The sequence below is a fragment of the Opisthocomus hoazin genome, chromosome 5 (genome assembly GCF_030867145.1).
Source record: "Opisthocomus hoazin isolate bOpiHoa1 chromosome 5, bOpiHoa1.hap1, whole genome shotgun sequence".
Lineage (NCBI taxonomy): Eukaryota > Metazoa > Chordata > Aves > Opisthocomiformes > Opisthocomidae > Opisthocomus > Opisthocomus hoazin.
This window is the reverse complement of record NC_134418.1, coordinates 14,169,426-14,193,070: the sequence shown is the minus strand read 5'-3', so window position 1 is coordinate 14,193,070 and position 23,645 is coordinate 14,169,426. Positions and strand designations below refer to the sequence as shown.

At 40.0% G+C, this 23,645-nt stretch overlaps 1 protein-coding gene across 8 annotated transcripts in view; it reads right to left on the bottom strand.

Moving 5' to 3' along the window:
• The window catches only part of PPP2R2C (protein phosphatase 2 regulatory subunit Bgamma), a 208,576-nt gene that overhangs the window by 138,864 nt on the left and 46,067 nt on the right, over window positions 1–23,645 (bottom strand). Inside the window, exon 1 of one of the 8 annotated variants that reach the window (XM_075420480.1) lies at window positions 8,506–9,196. The exons of 2 other annotated variants lie outside the window; for them this stretch is intronic. In XM_075420480.1, coding sequence (XP_075276595.1) covers window positions 8,506–8,575 — 70 coding nt within the window. In that variant the 5' untranslated portion in view covers window positions 8,576–9,196. Of the gene's footprint in view, window positions 1–44; window positions 75–8,505; window positions 9,197–23,645 lie in introns of those variants that run through there. 5 more of the 8 variants (XM_075420474.1, XM_009936348.2, XM_075420477.1 and 2 more) reach the window with 5 other exon arrangements.

The window sequence follows — 23,645 nt, the reverse complement described above, 5'->3', positions numbered from 1 at the left end:
TTGACCTAAACCTTCCATTCAAAAGAAGACTACAGAATACACACCTGACTTCATCTTGTACTGGTTATTCCTGTTATCACGGATCTGCATGCAGAAATGAAAGATATCAAATCCAGCAGGGTGTAAAAATTAACATGTAGCATAACAAGAGTCTTGTGCTACCTTGGCAGTCAGTTTTGTCCTGCATTCTGGGCCTATTTCTTGAATTTTACTAATTAATTCTCATAACAATTTATTAGTTGAATTTTTCTTCTTATATCACAATGTAGAAATAAAGACATTCTATCAGAAATTATTTATGAAATGATGAGAGATAGAGCCTGATTTACAGCCACAAATTTGAAAACCCTGGAAAGATATTTTAAAGACCTTGTGCCAAATTCTATCATAAATTGAAACCTCTCAAAGCTAACAGAATGTGAGCTTGCATTGACTGGATAAAAGTTTAGAAATAAATTACTGAAAATTGGTGACCAGCTCACTGTTTGAGAACTATTTTTAATCTATTTGAAATACTCATTTAAAGTCTTAGATTATGGAGAAATAATATGGATCCATTAAAAATAAAGAGAAGTAAACACGTGATCATTTCTTTTTAACTGAACACTGATGATCTTTATTTTTCACTAGAAACTGGCCCAACTCCGGCTGTCTTTGATGCAATCAGTACTATCACAGGACAGCATTAACCTCAGAATTTATGCAAATCGTGTTGTTTTGCACAGTCATCCACAACTTGCAACACCTGGGTCACATGAACAACAAAAGCACTACAAATGGGAAGAATTAAGGTGACAATTAATTAAGTCCTCTTGAGACTTGAGTTGAACTGGAACTAGAGGGTAATAAACCAACTCTGAGTCCTTTACTTTCTTCTGTACTCTGTCCTTCAGTAAAACACACACAAAAATCATTATAGTCCATCATCTTTTTTTTCCTAAACAGAGGAATCAGTAAATATGAAAGGAAAAGCACTGCTATATTTAACAATACAGATCCCAAACCCCTGTCATAATTCACCAAAGTCTCTGAACTGCATGATGTGTTGCGCTGAAAGATTTTGTTAGGAATTGAGTATCTTAATGTACACTTTTATTACTTGTGTTTGCACAGGCAAAATACAGTCTGCTCTCATCTGCATTTAAGCAATAAAAATAACAGGTTCAATAGTTTTTCAGCAAGGAAACATTCTTGAGAAAAGGAACTCTCACTATGTACAAGGCTGCTTTGCTAGGTGAGTTGCTAGGCAAACACGATTAATCTAAGAACTATAGAAATAGGTTAATAAAGTGCCTCAATATGGCTAGAAGTACATTTAAACCCCTTTCTTGTTTAAACACAAAAATCCCCATAATAATTTCCCCTCTGTTTCTGAGATAATTACTTACTCTGCCAGCCTTCACCTGGCCAAAACAACTACAGAGATATTAGCCAGCAAATACCTTCTCTTAGCATACACTCCTCTACGCAAAGCCTTACTACAGTGGGTGAAATCAGCTGTGGAAGGAAAGTCTCAAAGATCCAGAAACTAGTAACGATGTAGTAACACCATGTAAGCAGTAACGATTGATTACCTTTTTATGGCTCTAATAAAAGATACTCCATTCTTTTTCTATTATAAAATATTCAGTGTTATTGTGTTGTGTTTCACATTTTAAACTGGTGTAAAAACCACATCTATTATTCTCTAAACTCATCATTTCAATATATAAAACATTACTGAAATGTTTGAGGTCTACATAGAAAACAAAATACATTGCAAAGTACAATTTTCTTTCCATAATGATGCATATGGTAAATACACTGCTCCTGCAGTGAACGATGACACTGACTCTACCTGCACGGTGTTGTTTAGTTTTACATTATTCAATGCTTTTGAATTGTCAGTTTCAATTAGAAAGAAATCTGGCACAGAAGGCAAGCTTGCATAGACCACATTTTATGCCTGCATTTAATCTTACGCATACACCGTACCGTCGACCTCCTGAACTTCCATTTTTAAGTTTTAAACGTAGTTAAATCTATTACATATAGTAGTTATGTAGTTAAATATACTATAAAAACTTCCATTTATAATGTTTCTAGTCCGTATTTGCCTATATATCGTAATATATGTATGAATAAACTGCATATAGGCTAAACTGCCAAAACTAACTGGTCTTTTGTGCCACTCGGACACTGCTAGCACCTGAGAAAAGCCCCAGGTTGATAGAACCAGCTTCTTTCCCAGGTCTGCATACTCACTGTCATGGAAGCAGCCTGGCTTGTTTCTCATGTAGCTAATATTCTAGACGTTTCTTCTCTTTTGTGAATACATCTTATCCACTTCTTCAAGACCTCTAACACTACACAGCAACTATATATAGTTTTTATATAGCTACTGAGCGGGAGATCATCTTTTGATTATATATGCATGAAAAGAGAGCCAAAGTTGCCATCAGTCCCCGAGGGCAATGCACCAAAATCAGCGCTCCAGCATTCGAGATTTATGCCTTTGCAAACGGGGCAGATTGCAACCCAGTTTAGTCACACTTGGTAACATTTTACAGGGTACATGTGAATAATCATCCTGTGGAGGCATGACATTAATTGGAGATCCAAACCAAGTTAACTCTATGCCTTTTAGGCATGTCCTGCAGCTCAGAGCAGCTTGAAGTGCTCTCTTCGAAGGATCTAACAGCCAGTGGTTAAACCTACCCCTTCCTTGAAGCGGCACATCTTTTAAGGAGTCAGTAATGAGTCAACACTAACATGTCCCTGTTCTCTAGGAACGCTCGGAACAGCAAATTAAGGAACTCTGAAGTCCTAGTCTAGGGTCAGAACTGTCCTAATGCCACTCATGATTACGATTTCTTCAGAAAGCAGATTTGGCGAGTAAAATACAAATGATGATAAGATGAGTGCCTAACGGAAGGAGTATGAAAATTGTATCTGTGGAGTACTTCGAATGTGCAGCTGGTACAGTAAGTGACAAGCGTTGCTGACAGCGTAATTCACCTTGGCTAAATCTATATTGCTTTTTCCAGGCTTGCCTGAACAAATTACTGCCCCATGTTGCACATGCTGGATGTTACCTTACATGTCTGTGCTACGCAGATCCAGGCTTCGGGTAGTACCAATGCTGGATCTTCCTGAACCACAAATCCAGCTGCAGACTGGAGCGGATGAGCAAACGGCTCAGGCTTCAGCACAAGCCAGCGTGACAGCTGTGTGCTAGCCCTGCCTCCATGGCTTCTCCCAACTAAGCTGCATGAATAAAGATTACAAAATCAGCAACGTCACTTGGATGGAGCTAACTGTATTAATCCAAATCTTCCAGGCTACCCACAACATTCATCTGAACAGCACTGTGAATGAAAGACAAACCAAATCCATGCACAGAAAGACATAACTATATCTTCTTTAAGAAGGGGCAAAGTTATGCTTTAACAAGGTTTAGCTCTGTTCGCACTTGAGGAAAAAATAAATAACGCCAGTGACTAGAATGAAAGAATGACCAATCATTTCCAGGGTCATTCTAAAATTGTTTCTACATGATTTTTGTAAAAAGATAAAACCCATCAATATTCACAACATAAATCCTGAATTGCTGGAGGTTAAGAGAGGAAGAGTTCTCTCTTGCATTTTTCTTAATAAGCTTGTCACCAGGCATTCTCAGAAATAAGTGAACTAGAGATGAAATGGATGGTGAGCCTGAGCTAGTAGAGCAGTACCTGTTTGCTATATTCATCCAATACTCCCAGGCAGTCAGCTCTTATTCAAATTATATTTAAGATGTTTAGGAAAGACAAGTTCATAAATAAATTTGTTCTTGGCAGATGAAAATAGGTAATTTCCCTTAACTTTATTAATGAAGAACAGAGACACTAATTTTTTTAGTTAAGTGAAAAAAAGCCCCCAGAATCTGTTTTCATTATCTGCAGAGGATTTTCCTTGAAAATCATTAAGAAAAAAATGTCTTTTTTCATCCTCTATAATAAACGTTTCACATAGTTACAATTCAATATGTTTTACACTACACTGGCAATTCTCATTATTCTTCAAATATCACATTTGAGGAGGTTAACATACCATTAACATGACTAACTTTTTAATAGAAGTTAAGCCATATGGAACCAATCTGCACCATTCAGCCATATAAATGACTAGATAGTGCAGGTCAACTTCTGCCCCACTGCACCTGTGCAACTTCACTGGCTTCACTTGAATTTGCAGGGCCAGACTAAGGGAGGAACCTGTCTCTCTCGGGAAACTGAGAGTATAAGCAACTTTTTATTTCTTCCCAAAACAGTGATAACCCACATAAAAAGGATGCCTTGGTATGCTAGACACGTCTGCAGACACCCTGCAGACAACCTTTGCCACCAGAGAAACATTTCTCCAGACAAATTTGGGTTGATGGATATGAATCACATCCTTTAACACAGTTTGGTAAGGATAGTGAATTTTGTTCATTATTTCTCTGTCAATCACTAGATCTGTAAAATACAGGGTAGCTGAATTAACAGTGCAGTTGCTCAAAGGAGCAGCACCATCATTTCCCACAACTTTTTTTGCCCCTGCCAGGAACACAAAGACCTTACCACGCAATTCACTGTTCTGAATCAGATCCTGTGTGGCTATTCCCAAGGTCCTCAGACAGCAAAGCACAGAAGCAGCCCTGTAAGTTTTACCATTAATCTTAAGCACAGGTAACACTAAAGGAACTCTCAGACTGCAGGCCATTCTCCGCCCCCAAAAGCACACAAGCCTTTTCCTTCCTTTACCCCTTTCTCCCCCAACTCACTGTCCACAATCTTCTTGCCATCTCCCCTAACAGACTTTGCCTGAAGTAAAGAAAGCTCATGCTTCTCTCATCCAGCCCATCTTCTTCCCCATGTTACACTGTGCCTCTCCTCTCTTCTCTGTTCTTCTAAAGGTGTTGTAGAAATAATACATTTTACTGACACAGCATCTCCTGGGCAGCTGGTTCCCACAGCTGGGGTGCAAAAGGCAATAAAGATAAAACACAGCTCGGCAATGAATCACAAGCCAGAACAGATCTCAGAGGTCATCTAGTCCATCCCTCTGCCCCACGGGAGGCTCAGCTATCCACATGTCATTTCTTACAGACATCTATGTCACTTGCTTTTAAAAACTTCAGTGACAGAAACTACTCAAGCTCCCTAGGCAATCCAGCCTAGTGTTTCACCACCTTCACATAAAAAAGTTTAATCTTTCCTCACAGGTCACATTTTCTAGGCCTCAGATCTTTCTCCTCTCTTTCTTTACAAATCTCATCAGGTCTTTTCTGTTTTCCCCACACAGACAACTCCAATTAAAGCAGTTTCCTTCAAAAACCACTTCTGAAAGTGATCATTGAAAAACTTACTGTATATTGCTGCTGGAATTAAATTGCCTTTATCCATTGTGCAACTGTAATACATTTTTAAGGCTTACAATGACAAAATTATTCAAGTCCTGTTTGTTTCAACTCCACTGGTTTTATTGCAGATATGCATATGTAACAGGAGAAACAAGTCCAGGCAGTCACTGTTGTCTTACGTGTGTCTATAATGCCTATTACCAGAAACAGTATAACATCAACAGTAAAACATGAACTATCAAATCAAGGAATTTTTGAGATTTAAAAACCAATTCCATTTTCCATAGTCAAGGTAAAGTCACATTTGATACATATAATCCCAATGTAACAAAATAATGACCTATCAGAGAGATGAAATTTGACTTTACTCAAGCAAGCAGTTTCATTAGCAACACGCTCCGCTCACTAGCGAGAAAGCAGAGCAAAGCAGATTTGACTCACAGTTTTCCTATACCCTATGAATCCATGTCGCCCAATTTCATTTTTTTAAATCACTAAAGAAGTAGAAAAGAACTAAAGCAACACTATAGTTAACCCACATCTTCTTGATTACTGTTGGCTTTGCTTTCCTCAGAGAATAGAGGGGAAGAAAGTGCATATAAAGGTCAGAATACCTCTTTTTGTAAATGAATTTAGTCTGCTGCATGGAGCAGCAAGGACAGAGGACATCCCTTACAAAGATTTTAAAACTCTGAAAACAGAAGGAGAAGGTGTAGTTATTCGCAGACAACAATGAATCAGTAAATTCCCTAACACACTGGATACAGTATATTTGTTTTAAATAGTGGATTACAAAAGCCAAAGACCCCAAAAGAAAGAATCGGGTTTGGCCCCAATAGAATTATTTTCCAGTATAACAAAGCAACACATTACTGCCTGTAACTGCGTCCCTATAGGTCTGTTATTATCATACACGCAGCACTAACGTATCACAGGACCAAATGCAAGGACTGTGAAAGGACTTCAGGCCTTTACACGTGAAAAGTGTTAAAGGTTCTTTCATGGAGCCAAACCTTTAAACAAAATTAAAAATTAAATAGAACAAAACAGAAGAAGCAAAGCACATTTTAAGCACCAGTTTAACTTACATATTCATTATGCATTTTAAACTAAGTAAATCAATGAGAAATTAAAATTCGTGATGGTCCTCTTCGAGCTGAAGGTGTCCCTGGAAAAATTTGACAGATAAATCCATTCCCTCATGCTTTTCATGATCTTTTAAAAGATTTGGCAACGTCAGATATAACAGATGTGAAGAATTCTATTACAGCTGACCACTTGAGCAATCCCAAGAAACACTACACAGTCAGAGCTAAAGAACTAACACTTTGCCACTGAAGGTTTCCCATATTTCATCTACCTCAAAATCAGATGCCAACCTACTGCATGATGACTTCTGATCACAGGAAAAGTACAACACAGGCCAACATTGATATCTAAGGTACATTTTGACTCATTTCAGACAAGCCACTTCACATGCAATCATGGAAGAACATTCAGTCCCTTCTGATCCAAATAGCAAGTGAAGATAAAACTTGAGAAAATCTAAAACTTGCGTCAGCAATGTCCCCAAAAATACTAAAAATCTCCATCTAACTTTTAAAACACTCATAACATACAGAAAAGAAGAACACCGATTTGCAAAATCCACAAGGGATTATTTTCCTCAGATTACAAAACCGACAGGCTTGAAAGTCCAAATGTTAACATAGCTGCACATGCCTATTAAATATACATCTGAATCTCAACATGTAGCAAGTACGCTGCAGTAATTATACTGTGCATTTTGCAGAATCTAAGGCATAAAATCATAAATTTAAGACAAAGTTTCTTCAAATATTATTACGGATGACTACATCTCAAAATATAAATAATCATTCAGACAAAAAGAATTAACCAAAAATTCAAAACAAATTAAAAAATGCACCGAAACATGAACCAGAATGCAAAGAATGTCCTAGAGGCAAGATTAGCAAACAATTGCACCAGCCAGTGGTAACAGATACAGCACGCAGCATTTTTAGTTTTTCTTCTGAAAAATCTGCTTTATGTTCACAGTACAGCAAAATCATCCTGCTGTTTTCTACATTCTAAAAAAATGCAAATCATCGATAATCAAGAGAGCATCAGCTGATCACATTTCAGGGTGCAGCATGGGAGTATTAAGCAACCAAGCATTGATCAAATGACGGCAGAATCTGGAGACTGAGTCTCAAGTAGTACTGGTTGACCCCGGTGTTAAGTATGTTCATATTATATAAGCCTGCACTGAAGTACTGTTTCTGCTGCTGGAAAGTGCTGTTAAAACTCTGCACACACAAATATATTTGCAAAGTCAAGCACCTACAATTTCTCCTGTTCCATCAATCAATCTTAAAATGGCCTGCTTTTAATCCAACTTTCTGGCAAGGAAATATGGATCTGTACCTGACCCAACCATTTCACTAGTCTCAAGGTAAATTCTCTCGGCATTTAATGTGTGTCACCTGCAGGAAAATTCCTTTTTATGTAATAAGCTACCAGCCACTGGATGATTTAAAATGAAGGTATCTTTTCTTTTCTCATGTACCTTGCACATACAGAGAGGATGGAAAGAAGGCAGCAGTATTTCAAAAGATTATGCTTACATACCGTTTCTAAATGTATACGGTTCTCTAGGGAACAATCAACTCGGCAATGTCTGTGATGCTCAGGCTATAATTACCAAAATGAGATATATAACCTCTATTACACCAGCAAACAGTTAACTTCGCAGATTATTTCTCTTACTTTAGTACTCTCAAATCTTTCATCGTTTTTCAAGTAATCAACTGCTTCCAACCTTCCACACTGCAGCTACAGTGCATTCAATGCCAGGTGCTGCACACCTCACTAGCACAAACTCAGCACAATGCAAGACCTTCTTCAGCCCATAGAGTTTCATATACTGCCGTAGCATGACAGAATGCCTTTGGGATTTAGCAAATTCAAACAGATTCTGTTGCTACACCACACAGAAAAATGCCTTGAAAGTCTCCCTGTTTAAAAAAGGGGGGGGAAAAAAAAAAAAAAAGGAACAGCCTACATCTCCAACCATGACAGTGCATTCCTGGCATAGAACACGCAAGGCAAGAAGAGCGTAACGACAGTATTCACGTTACCTTCAGTCACATAGTTGTGGTCCCGAAGAAAGCTGTGGTTAATTTTCCGCGTGTCCGTGTCCTCGCCCATTTACAGCAGGATTACTCAGCATGCCTATCCGCAGTGGACTGGGAGCATCGGCAGAGGTCGTCACAAGAGCACCATCCATGCTGCCACTGCCTAGCAGCGGCGGGGCGCGCGCCGGGCCGCCGCGCGCAGCATCATGAGCGCTAGCGATGCGGCACCGCGCCGGGGCGGGGGGCCGCGCCACGATCCGGGGTGGAAAACGAAAAAAAAAAAAGGAAAAAAAAAGGAAAAGAAAGAAGTAGCGGGAGAAGGACGGAGGGAGAAACGTCTCCGACAGATCAGGAATGCAGAAAGCCAGCAGGGAGCTTGCGTGCAGGGAACAGAGGCACTTCTCCCGCAGTTCGAGAATAACCCAGTTGTTCAGGCAGGTACTCCCTAACGCAGCGCCCCGCAGAGCCTCCTCCCGGCGCCTGCTGCTGGGGCTCTCGCTGCCTGCTGCACAGCGGCAATCCGCGTACTGCAGCAAAACCCGCCCGGAGAGCGGCTCTGCCTGCTGCTGTCATCTGCCCGTGCTGCACCAGAGCAGGCCCCTCCCCGCCAGCCGCTCGCTGCCCAACCGCACAGGGGCTGCACGCAGCGAAGTGAAAAATGAGACTGCAGGTAATGATTTTAGCTCTTCCGATGGTTAAGACGGGCAACGAAAAAATTAAGGGAGGGGATGCGGGAGAAAAAACTTCAAGCTGCTTAAAGGGGTTTGCACTGACACATACTGCTCACTAACACACAACCACAGCGTTGTGCTAGTCGATACCGTCACACGCAGCAAAAGCAACGTCAATCCGTGTCAGCCTGTACAAATACTGCTGAAATTGCCAAATAGCTACCTATGCAAATGGAAGCAGTAGAGGCAAGGCAACCAGTCAGAAAAAGTAAGATAAAATAACTGCTTTGGGGATTTTTTTTGCCAGTTCAATAGATGAAGTAAGGATGGGAGAGAAAGAAGAATAGCAATGGAATGACCTTCTTCCCTTCATCATCGATAAAGCAAAATAAAACAGAACCATCTTCAACCTGACACGTAAATCTATGAAATCTTCAGATTTGAGAAGGTGGGAAAGTAGAAGCAGCTATTCAGTATTAGCACCTGTGCAGAACACATTTTACTTAGATGCAGTTTTTGTAGGTGACAATACTTGAACTGTTATTTCTGCATTGAGAGCATCAGTCAATACTGTGGTGGTACTGGCAGCTCTTCAGTGCCTGCCCCATCCTCTTCTGCCATTTGCTGCCTTTGCCCACGCCTGTTCATGTGCCACATCCTTTCAACTTCAGGATATCCTGTCTGCTTACACACTGGTACCATCCACTTTTCACGGCTGTGCACAATACCAACTCTCTTTTCAGGTGAGAGGGTAAGCATGCCAACAGCAACACCAAACAAACCAGGACCTGCTGCCTCACGATCAGCAACGTTTTCCTGACTGATCTGCATGGCCTGGTACATAGCTGAAGCCTTCGGCACAAGGCAGTAGCCCAAAACAAGCATCCAGTCCTGCCAGCAGCTTTGGGTGACAACAGTGTATTTTATTATTCTGAATTTGCTACCTGTTTTTTGGAAATAAGTACAGCATAAATATTGATGACAACAGTAGCTACAGTTCAGAAAGTAACTGTGAGAACCTGTCAATGCAATGAATGGGAAAATATACCTAGAACTTGATTGAAATGAGGAAGTGTAAAATTACCCTAACCTATGTGATGGAGATGGTTTATTTTACCCTTCCCTGCCACATTATTTTATCATCTTGGATTTGTTCTTCTAAAGACAAAAGGGTCTGTGATCAATATACATTGCACTTGTAATCCTGACTCTGCTGAAGCCAGTGGCAGAGAATACAACAAACAGCAAGTTTACACTCAACTATTTGATGCCACAGTTAGACCAGCCTGGATCAAGCAGGTGCTTCCCTTTAGCAGCTGTGCAGGGGCCAGTCAAACTGTCTGGTCTTAGAAAAATAACCTAGATGCTTTTGTTAGGAACCTGAGCTCCTCAAGTACTTAGTGCAGCTTTTGGAGGGCAATTATGAGCATCTGAATTGGAAACCTCTCTTTCTCCATTTTGTATATCGGATGCCTCAGTTCCTCAGTCCGGCACCCAAGTCAGATATGCAGCACTAGCGAGTGTGGACTCCTCTGCAGAGGTAACAGTGGGCAGCTTTCCCCCATTGCTATGACGACTGCTGAAACCAGAAGAAGTGTCACCCTGCAGGGCATTTAATCCCAAAAAATCAAGCAACACAGTTGAGTAAAAGTGCATGGGAATAATTTATATCTACAAACATACGAAAAATGAACATGTGTTCTCTCCTTTCCAAAAAAAAGAATTATACCGAAAATTTATTATCGAAAATAAATAGATATGTGTAAAGTCTCAAAAAAGCCACACTGAAAGTCTATGAAAAAGCACAGCATATCATTTTCTTTGTAACTACCTCTAAATTTCTCTGACCATTTTGTCTGCAATTTCTGCAGTGCCTGGGAGAATGTTCCTGCCCTTCCACATAAGCTCAGCAATTGTTTCCTCTTATCTGTCCTCAACCAATTCAAACGTTATGATTTTTATGGTCTATCATTTTCAGTCTTCTCCCCTTATTTGTTAGGTGTAATTTACGCAGTTAAAGAGTGTTTTCATTTTTTTGTGAAATCAAAATTATAACTCCCATCCAGAGACAATTTTCTCCTCTCACCATTTGAATTAGAGAGGTTCATAGACAACTTCCTTAGGCATCACATCTGGTCAGATCATGTTTATCCTTTCCTTCCCACTTTTAAGTTAAAAAAGTCTCATAAGGAAGAATGGAATGAGGAGGAAGCCTTTAACAAAAACACTATACAATATTCCCTATGTGCATGCAAATGCTTTCCCAAGATTCTGAGCCAAATCCTTACCGTATGGCAAATATTAGTAGTCCACGGACTTAAGTAGGTCAGTTCACATGAGAAAGATTAGCAAAATTCTGCTCTGACTTCGTAGCTCAACACAAATTTGTGAGAAAATGTTTTTAGATAACTATCTGTGCCATTTTAAAATGCTACTTATTATCAATCCCACTGACAACATACATATCTTGATCTGATCAAATATCCAGGGAGAGGGCGGGGGGAAAGGAACCTTTGATCAAAAACATATTAGTTATTTGTACTTCCACAGAGGTTCACAGTCGTACTCATAAAACAACCCACTAATTGACCTGAATACTGTACAAACACACACAAAAGACTGCCCTATCCGAAAGAATTTACAAGCAAACTATAAAGTGGAAGCACTATGTACAGATCAGCAGATACACTGAAGTAAACTGAGTTAGTAATGAGGATGGAGCCCTGGTTTTGAGCTTTCTTCAAAAGAAAGTCCTTAGAGACTTTGTGGAGAGCAGCAATAAACAAAAACTGGATTCAAGAGGTTGAAAAATAACTGCATAACAAGAACAGGGTGAGTTTAGAGGTAAAAGCAGGAATACTGGCTAGCAGGTCAAGAGCTTTTTTTTTTCTCCTCCCCAAAGATGAAAGAGACTAAGGGTATTAAGATGCAAATTAAAAAGTAAGACGTTTAGTGAAAGTGTCAGTGGAGAGATAAGGAGGAAAGTAAAAGTCAAGGGCAGGCATGACAGATGCCAATACAGACTGTGGGTGTCAGCAGGAAAATAGCAGAGTTATGGACCACAGTAAATGAAAACTGCATCTGTGCCAGGAGGAGAGAAATCTGATAGGACAGGGAAAGGAAATAATTTGAGGAGAGGAAGAAACCTGTATGTCACTTTGTCAGAGTTTTGGGGAGAATGATTGCAGAAAGGGGAAGGTAGAGAAAGAAAAAAGAAGGAGCCAGAAACTGAAGCAGGAGGCAGCCAGTACCCTGAGGAAAGAATCAAAACCAGCAAAGAGACAAACAGGACTGAGAATGTACAACTTGGTAGCAGTGTAGCCTAACAGTGGTAAGGAATTGAAGATGCGAACAAATCTTTGGCTGAATGACTGTTGATCACGTTTGCTCATGGCATTTCCATCAAGAAGCTCTGCAGCATGAGAGAGGGAAGAATTCGGCGTTGGAAGGCAACTGGTCCTGAGGGTTCCTGTGTGATCCTATTTATAAATACCTGTTGAATGCATGGCTGTCCTGTTTTGTTCCTGCAGAACATTTTTGTTCTCCTCTTAAACGCATTCTCACAAACAGCTTCTATCTAGCTTTGTTAGACACTTTTATCAGAGCAGAGGCTTTAATAATTAAAACTCTCAACATCTGAAATAAAGCACTGTCATGTACTCCAAGTCCCCATTTTACTACTCCTAAATTCATCACTCAGTCGGAATTAGAACAATTAAGCTTGAACTGCAACTGAAAGAAATCGCAGTTGAATTCTTAAATGTTTTCTTTGTCTCACAAAACTTTTCATATACAGATCATTCCGTACTTCATTTAGTAAAACACAATGGCTATAAATTAAATGGAACTGCATTTTGAACTGGCACAGAATTTTGAATTAATTATTTTTGAAGAACAAGATATTTAAAGCACTGTGATGTTAAAACTCCTTAGAAGTTACACAAATTGCACCAAAAGCAGATTATCTTAAATATTACCTTAATTTTATGTTTGTGTAGTCATTGGAGCTTTTTCAGTGCTTTGACAGAATTTGCTTCTAACCCTATCCTAACATCTGCAAGCCATGTGAAACTGGGTGAACCTTCTCTTCTCATCTTCAAATGGAATAAGATAACACATACCATTAGTCAGCTACAGAAAAACACAAGAAAATATTTAGGTAACCCTTTACAGTTATATTTCATTGCAATTGAATTTTCTCACCAAAAGAGAGTATTTATGAGCCAGATGCTCTCTCCATTTATGCATATCTAGTTTACATACAGACATGTAAAAAGCTTAGCTGCTGATTTCTCCAGCTAGGCCATCAGCAAATTAGCTTTGCTGTTTATTTATTTATTCATAATGTCCAGGAAAATGATATTACATAGTACAGTCATACTCCTGTTCAGAAATACTGGAGCTCATTGGCTGCCTTTCATTTAAAAGCATAAAGCAACAAGGAATTATAATGTGATAAAAAGCTACTCCGTTAGTCTTCCTCCAGCCCTACTCAGCATGACAGAGAAGGGACTCAGAGCTCTGAGCCAGGGGTAAGATAGCAAATCCACTCCCTTGGGTTGACTAGTAGTTTTACTTTTATTTAAGAATGCTAACTTTAAAATAGTGTTTTTCTTTGCTCTTAGTACTTATATCCAGAATTAACTTGCAGTCTGGATCATACCCTCCCCTATATTTGAGACTAGATCTACATTGCAAATTGCCACAGAAACACCCAAAGCTAATTTTAAGCAAGTTAGATCTTAGAAACGGTCCAGCCCTGACGGCACAGACCTCAGCATGAGTTGTATGCCTTGGAGGGAAGTTACCCCTTATGTGATTAAAGTAGCATGGGTACAATCATCTTTCCACCACTGTTTATTTTGAAGACATCCAAGTACATCTCATTACCTGATGCCTACTTGCAAAGGAATTAATCTAATAGCTTTGCGACAGTAATGAGCGTATCACAAATGAGTCCTACCAGAGTTTGCCTAAAAAACAAAATTCTGTCTTTCCAAACATTTCTGAATAGTCCCATTTATATTTGCCTAATAGCCAAACATATACAAATACACAGCACTACCACGCAATTCCATTTTTGATTCTTTGACAGCTAAACAAAAACAGATACTGCCAAAAGTTAACACAGAAAGTAATAAGAAAAATTACATCAATCATAGCTCTCAAGTAAAAAGTAAATAATTTTGTCTTATTCTAACACTTCCACAGTAATTGTTTAGAAACTTTACATTTATAGCATTTAATTTATATTTCAATACACACTGTTCAGTTACTGTATATTAAATTGAATATTTAGTATTAAAAATCATGATGTAGCCCAGCAGTTTTTAAAAACCTAATGGCTATCACAATGGGAAAATATTCTATTATTCACAAAGGGGAAGTTTCTTCAACATGCTACCTTTTGCTGCTTTAAGCCTAAAAATAACACCTCCTCAGAAAAAATAATTTATTTTTAGCCTGCATACTCTAGACACAGAATAAAACAAATGCCTCCCAGCACCTGGCAATTTTAGAAAGCAAGCAATTAAAAACTATCATCAAGTAATTTAAATTACAGAAGCTGACTTCCTTCAACATCTTTCACTCTATCTGTTCCGGTGAATACTAGATAAGGATCCTTAGCAGAGCCAGTGCCACTGTAAGGTTTGCAAAAAGCCAGAGCGTGGGATGAACTGAATCCACACCACGTTCAGTTTTTCACACCGGAACCAGCAATTTTGATCTTCTTTTTTGTGGTATGCTGGTGATAGTGGTGGAGCTACCCTACAGAGAGAGCTCTGGGCCTAATTTAATGATCTTTTCCAAAACTGAGAGAATGCAGCCAGGGTATTTGGACATAATGCTTCCCTGCGAGAACTCCCCCTGAGGCAGAACAGATGCCCTGAGCCATGGCATTCCCGTGCCCCCAGTGTGCCCCCCTGTGATATGAGCTCCTCTCTAGGGCCACTGTATCACTTTGGCTGGGAAGCAGTAGGCTTCCCCATCCTACCACAGCAGCCGCATATGCCACAGCCCTCTCCTAGCTCCATACTGGCACGTTAATCTGCAGTCTGGCAACCCTATACTGGGCACTGCTTTCAGGTGTTCCCCTCAGAGAAAAGAAGAAAATGGAAAGATAAGCAGTTTCCTATCTAGTGGTTTGAGTCCGGTCAGAGCAAGTCTGAGGCCAAAGAGCTGGAGCTACCAGACAGAGGTTGTAGCAGCATCTGGCAACAGGCGAAAGTGCAGAAGGCCCCCATGAAAACCCCGTGAGCTCACAATCTTGGATGGCACTGAAACACTGTATTAGAGACAGCGACTACATCTTTGCCTCGACCTTTAGTGGTTTAAAATCACATCTAAACCAAATCCTACAATCTATCAGCCAATGAGTGCAAGGAACCAGTTAACAAGAGCATGAAGAAATTCCATTTGGCATGAATGGAGAGATTCTGCACATTCAGGGGGCAAGTTTTCATTTGGCGAATTTCAGAATACTGTAACAGGCTCCAGCAGATCTAGGCTTAGCTAGACAGATGGAAAGCAAGGTTGCGAAATGATAAGGGAAGGAAAAGTAAAAAGAACAGGCAAAATGCCAAAAGGAGAAACTGGAAGTTTAGCCAGAACTTACTAATCTGGAGGTTAAGCCTATACAGTGATTGCATCAGGAATCGGAAGAGTGGTGCAAGGGAAAGAGCACAGTACGGGGAATCAAAGATCAAGCACTCATTCCGGCTGTGAAGCATCTTCCTTCCTTGTGCTTCTTTTTCACTCTTCCACTGTCTTGTCTATTTAAATGAAAAATTACATGGGCATAAACACTATCTTCCCTACTACAGTCATCAAATGGAGACTGACGCAGGATCCTTGAGCAATGCTGATGCTTATGAGATGCTGTTCCCAAGCGAATAAAGCTCATCTGTTCCTAAAACAAGCTCCTGTGTCCTCAGAAACACGAGGCAGATTATTTACGCCACAGAAAACAGCATCACAGAAGAAGACAATGTAGAAACTACAGTTTCCTAGAAGAAGGTTTCAAGGTGAGTCCTAAATGGAAACCCTGTCACTGCCAGGGCCTGTCACTGCCAGGCAAGCCAGGTGTGCTGATGGACAAACAAAACTGGAGCCTGAGGAGGAAGGTGGAGCTGGGGAACAACCGCCAAAACAAATGCTTCCAGCTTAGCCTTTACTTACAACAAAGGTTACTCTGATCCCAACAGTTTCTCAAATTGAAATAAAAATATAAATACATACAGGTATCTATAGTGCAAACAAAAAGTAATATGCTAGAGTTAGTATCACTGCATTACATGCTGCAGAAAACATACTATTCACTTTGCAAATTTGGTTTAGTTTTATAAATATTTTATACTTATGTTAATTAACTGAAATACTTATAGCATCACTTGCATGCTGCCTTATACCTAGTAAATGAGGCAGCATGTACCTTGTTAGCACTGTCTGGTGTGTATGGGACACTCTCTCTAAAGTGACACCCACGACAGCATCCTCTCTCTGAATTACCCTACAGCATCAGCAACTCACTACCTAGTGCTACTATCGTGCAGGGGAGAAAAACTTTTGAAATGTATGCCTCTGCATGCAAGCCTATAATATCATGATGCATGCATTTATTCAACCTAATGTTATTGCATCCTTTTACGCACAGAAAAACCAGGAAATCTATCCACACTACTAAAAAATTATGAACCTGCAAAGCAGCAATAGGTCCTATGGAAGACAGCTAAAATCCTTCTGGGAAGGGCTGAAAATCATGAAGTGAAGATGTTTCAGCGGCTGTTCATGATGAGCGGATCACAGGCACCAGAGCTCGCAGCACTAGAGGTTGCTGATGGGCACTGTCACAACAGTGGAGCCTCAGGAGCTGATCCGTGTGCTTTCTTCCCGGCACTTCACCCAGCACACTGTCAGAAATGGTTTCCAGACAAGACCTATCACTCCATAGCCAGGCAAGGCAGCAATTACAAAACTAACTTCACACCCTAAGACGAGATGACCCACATCCCAAATAACTTTGTAGATGTCAGGCCCTGGAGTATGATGTGAAGCTAGACAAGAAAGGAAAGCCTGAAAAGAGAGTAAGAAAGAACCTGCCAATATGCACATGGTGTGAAGCAAATACAAAATTGTCACTTTGAGGTACTGCAAAATCCAAAGAAATGATGCTATAAAACATAGACCAGAAAGTCCTGAAAAAGGAAATTAGAGTGGGGATACAAGCACTGACAGATCTCCCTTAGACTTTGAAGACATGCTTGTGTGCATATTTGTGCAAGAAAGCAGTTGGGAAGAGAGGGAGAGAAGCAAGTGAGAACAGTATTCAAACCCATGCTAAGGGTCACATTCATCCTCCCTGAATAGCAATGGACCAAAACACACATTTAAGCAGCATCCTGATGCAGCATCTGTGTGGTGAGGCTACTACTCAGTCAAAACACTGGGAAAGGAAGGCAGTATCTAAAACAGCTTCCAAAAATCAGCATGCTGAAAGGATTAAACTGATACAATATAGAAATTCTGGAGAGATGAGCAATTTCAACAGATAAAATCAAGAGAAAAGACATCAAAGCAGGTACAAAGGGACAAACTCTCTGCACAAGATCAAGAGAGGAACCAGAGGAAATTCTTTTAAATACTCTGACCTGTCACAAAATATCAGAAGCTGCCTGAGAATTTGTAACACCTCTAAAACATTTTTGAGACTGAAGCATATAATTAAATATCAAACCAAATTAGAAGATTGCATTCACTTTCATATTAAAAAGCAAACCACAGCCACTCTTCCTAAGATTTTGCTAATTTGGAACTCAAAATATTTCAAGAAATAATAATTCAAGAAGACTTCCTGCACATGGCAAGTCTATTAAACAAAATCAACATACAGGATCATTTATTACCGTCTCTGCATTCTACACACATTCATACAAAGATGACAGCTTTGAAGGGAACTTAGCCCAAAAGACTAGGCTTTTCACAAGACCGCAGAGAAATGACATGACATATGACAGGGTGTTCATCCTGACTCCTTCCTTCCACCAACATGCTTAATTAATTCAGATAGGCATAGTGCAAACAGCTTTTTCTCCAGCATCACCTTACACCACGAAGAGTAGTTACACTTTGCTCTGCTCTGCAATAAGTCAGGAGACATCCAAACCTGGTGATTCAGGAGTGCCTGCAGACCCCAGCCATCCTGGGCAAGTGAGAAGGAACAGCAGAACAAAAAAGCTGTTCCAGAAAATGATACAGTGCTAAATTCTATCTTCTACATAAAATTCACTGCGATACTGTTGGTACGGCCTCAAGAGAGAGGAAATCTCTCAAAAAACAAATTGCAGCAATATAAACAATGATTTTGCTGTTAGCCTTTCCTCCAGATCATCCAAATATTTAAATTACTGTAGTATCTGAAGTACAGTAAAAAATTCTGCACCTGCTCTAAGAGCTGCAATCTCTGAAATAATACTTACTTGGTAAAACAATAGTTAAAAATAAATTCAAGCTATTAAAAAACAAAACCCACATCTAACAGAAAATCAACACATAAGCATTGAATGGTGTGAGAGAAAAAGTAATTTGTAAGCAGAAATGCAGAAAGCTAGCACTGAATGAAAATAAAAGTTTGCAACACATGCTAAAACCCAAATTTTGAGAAGTATGAAATGCCATACTACATTGCAGTAAACAGCAAATGCACTACACATTGTGTTCCACTTCTGGCTACCCTCATACCAACAACAGGAATCAAAATCCAGAAAAAAGGACAAATCACAGAGGTGATTTGGCATTGGAAACCAAGAATTACAAGGTAAACAATAACTACAACGATTCCTCATAGGAATAAGTTGAAAGGAATGGAAGCACAAACATCAAAAGGAATTATTTTTATTGTGGCTCAAGACAGAGTAAGTGCAAATTAAAGAAAGGAAAACACATTGCTTATTTTGAACTATACTTACAAGGGAGAGTATAAGTGGAAAGTTATTAATTGATTTTGCAACCTAATAAAGCACCTACAAATTAAGTGTTGCAATGAAAACAGCAGAGGCGCCTGGCCCCAAGCAGAACCTGGAAATGTGAAGTGCTCAGCCTATGCAGCGTGGAAACTGCCAACTCGGGGGGGAACTCCCTAGAACCAGCACTCTGAAACGCTAAACACGAAGGCACATATGTTCCTTTCTATAGTTTAGAGGTCCCAAACAAGATCACAAAGGAGACATGCTTGCTGATGTAAGATCTAGAGCTTGCATACGAATGTACTCCTATTGGTGCCACTAAATATTCCCTGAAAAAACTGGGAGACAGTCTTACCTTATTACAGAATAGCATGCTGATAACTCACATAGGAAATCCAACATCATTTCATTTTAGTTCAAGAGAAAAAAAATCTGGGTATGGACACTTACCACACCTCCTGCTGAAGTGCCACCAGGTGTCAACAAAACAATGCAGTATTTGTGGAACCAGAAACCATCCCAACTAAAAAGAACACAAACCTGTGTCTTAGTGATTGAGACGCTCACCACAGCAACAAAATTTTGGACTTTTTGAGCCCAGCTTGAGGTCAGTTCAAGTTTTTCCACTTGCAGTTACTTTATGCATGTAAGAGAAACAGTCATCCAAATAGCATCTGGAACCAAAACTACATGCAACTGTGTGTAAGGGGAAATTCAGCCTGGCAAAGGAGGGAACAGGAGCCCTCCCCTAACACAGGCCAAAAGGCCCCAGCATAACCTGCTGTTGGAAAAGAAACATCTGCTAAGCAAAACGAAGCCCTAGCATGTCACCAACCACTTTAATGAAAAGGAAGGGGAGGGGTGGCCGCTTAATGGTACAATTTTTGCTAAACTCTGCAGAACTATATTTAACCTTACTTACAGCTAGACAGGGACTAACGCAGTTGCTGAACAAGCATAAATGCTAGGCCTTAAAATATCTATAGTCTGTAACAGAATGAACTAATTTCAACTAATGAACTGCTGAGCCAGCGCAATGAAAAGACCAGAGCATGGGAAAAGTAATGCAATAATAGTATGCTTAAGACAATTATAAATCAAAGAAAAGAGAACGATGTATCTAAGCTTCAAGGAACAACTCACTGGGGAGGGGCAAGGAAGACCATCTAGAAGGCACCATGCCTAAGGGCACAGTGACCAGTGACCTGAGGACTGGAACGGAAGCAGTAAAACAAGCAGTGAGCAGTCTGGCAAATCACAGAAGCAGTCATGGGTCATGGCGGTTTTGAGGGAATAAAGGAAAATTCAAAAGTCAGCAAGGTGGGTGCAGCAGAAGATCATCAATACTGCACACCCCAGCAGCAGAAAAATGACTGTTGTAGTGGCGAGTACTTCTCTGAACAACCTTGAGGCAGCAGGAGGGATGTACTCTGATCTCCCATGCCATGGGTGTGGGCTGTAAGGGCCAAGAGAGGGACCTTGTGTACCTTAGGGTTTGGGAGAGCTTAAGTATCTGGAAGTAAAAGTGTCTACCATAACCACAAACCTACATATGCTAACGACTGTAGGCTCTTCCTCATATCCACTGTCATTTATGTAATCTCTTTAGTTACAGAATTCCTCTGTCAACACACCCATTGCCATTCTTCTCTCATTACCTACCTCACAGTCTGATTGTCGAGACTGCCTGTGATCCTTACTTGTTCTGATTATCCCATAGCTAAGCACCACTGATTCTTAGCTGTCCTTGCTCTGCTTTGTCCATAAATACTGCCAACCTGTATGAGCTGTTAAAAATCCTATCTACCTCCTTGCATAACTAGTCTTCTTCCTTGCCAGGTAATACTATCGCACACCCCCTCCATAGAAGCTAACCCACATTAACACAGTTTCAAAAACATAACAAAAAAGCAATACAGTTGCATTCTCTGTTGGGCTAAATGTATGCATGCAAGAAATACTCTAAGATGGGCTTGAGCTTCCGGGTTAATTCCCTACTTAGTTTCAGAAACTCAGCGGAGCGATGGGAACAGCCTGGTAAGTTTAGCCGTTCCCACAAACAGGCAGCCAATGAGCTTGATTACATATATTTGTATTTATCACATTTGTATTTAAGCATATACCTAAGCCCTGTTTGGGATCTAACCATAAATCTCATCCTCCCATCATTTAAGCACTTTTAAAAATTTTAACCAGATGCACTTAGATTATAAAATATTCTTTCAAATGAAGATGTGGCAGAAACCTCTGGCAGTCGGCATTTTGCACAGTTTTATTTAAAGAAATTTAATCTAAAGACTTACTTGGTACACCCTTAGAACTGTAACTTCCATGACTTCTTGGACAGTAATTAAGAGTGGGTTCTTAATTATCCAATTTATATATAACAAACGAGGAAGATTTATCTTTCATTTGTGCCAATGTAACTGGTAGATGTGAGCATTTCAAGCTCACCAGAAAACACATGAATAAACCAGTAATTTAATACAATATCATTTCAGAGAAAGCACTGTAAACTATCTATCTATATGTATTGCTAAGTAAAATAGAAAACACTAAAGCTATTTAACCTGAAAGCTTAACTGAAGTTCTTTAATAACACTGTGGCTAACCAAATCCCTTTCTAAAGGCATGTCACTAGCTTACAGTGATGGAAAGGCAGAGAACACAGAGGTTTGATCTCTACTTCACATTTATAAGTAACACTTAAGAACTGCAGTCTTGTTGGTCTCTCTTAGCTAGGCTGAAGAGGGGTTTAAGCCTGCAGGCTGTGGGGAGAAGGGCTCTTGCAATCCCAGGGAGGCAGGGTCTCTCATTTCTCAGCAATAGCTACAGCTCCCAGAACCGGGGGTCTGGAAGCCGATGCACCAGATTTTCACTGATCCACACCCCCTGTTTTGCACAGCAGCCACATTCAGCCTCTGTATTTCAGTAAAACACCTACTTTTAACTGTGGAGATTTTTGATAATAAAACCATTTTCAGTTTATTCTGTTCTAGTCAAGGCCTCCCCAGAAAGCTATTTTTTCCTTCTATCATTTCTATTTACTGGGTGTCCTCTGAGCTCGACTCCTTCACCCTCACTTTGGCAACACGACCCTTGACCACCTTAACAGGGATTTACTAAGATTTCACTTTACTGCAATTGATTTCCTGTAGTCAGGTCTCCTGAATCTCAGACTTCTGAAAGACTACCAATATTTGTTTCGAGAAATAGCCTTTTTGCATGAAACAATGATTCTGTATTCTGAGAAAAAAAAATTACATTTTATCATTTTGAAATTCAGCATTTTGCTAAAATGCAGATCAGTTTTCAGACTGAAGCACACAAGTAGTAATTTTGGATTTCCGTATTTTGCCACATTACACAAATTTTCCAAAATGCAAATAATCCAGAATTAAATGGAAAGCCATGTTTAATGGGGGTGAAAATGTTAATGGTGCTTCAGAGAGTACGGAAATTCATTTAAGACGGCCACTAAGTATCAACCCTTGCACCTTTGAGGTGACAGTAATCAGAAAGAAGCAGCGGCCAGCTAAGAGTCCCGTATCTGTCACTGGCAAACAGAACTGTGGATAAGCCCCTTCACAGCTGCCATCACCAGGAATGAGGAATCACATACAACTAGAAAACGCAGTTTGGGAGCAATGAAGCTGATTAAAGAGGCAAAATCACCCCAGCCCTTGGAAACTATTGCTGCTATCACTATTGTAAATATATCAAAAAGAAATAACAGAGACACAGGACTGTAGAAACAATGTGGCTAGTGGCAGATTTGTTACTTAAAGCTAGGAGAAACTTCAATACTGTATTTAACAGCGTGCCATTTCTGCAGCACTGCCAGACTTCCAGCCAGTTGTCAGAAAACATGCAGTCAGAACTGGTATGTATCATACCTTACATTTTATGGATAATTCATTAAGATTTCATATTTACATTTGGAAGTCTGATTTTTGAGTTCTGGCCATAGCAGCAATTGCTGCTGCTTGTATTACTGTAAGTCTATGAGGTCATTAAGACTTTATGATGACATCACTCAAATAGCAATGTGAACTCATGAAATAATGATGGCATTCAGTTGTAACCAAAATCAAATGAAGGAAAGACTATGTAACACCCAACAGGAAAAATGTTTTGGGAAGCAGTGTTTGTGCTTGAAACATAATGGAGAGCACACCTGTGAAAATGTGGTATTTTCAAGTTATGGGATGATTATGATTCCTTCTACTCCGAGAAACTCACCTTACACTTCCACATCACCAGTCCTCAAAGTTGGCACTTCGCAGTGGTGGGGGAGGATACATGACCCAGCCCTTTAACAAAAACTGTGTTTCTGTCAAATTAAAGAGGGTGAACTGGAAAGCTCCTTGTTGTGCACTGGAATAGCTCAAAATTGCTTAACAACTCTAAGATCATGAAATTCAACAAGGGGAAGTGCAAAGTCCTGCACCTGGGGAGGAACAACCCCAGGCACCAGCATATGCTGGGGGCCACCACACTGGAAAGCAGC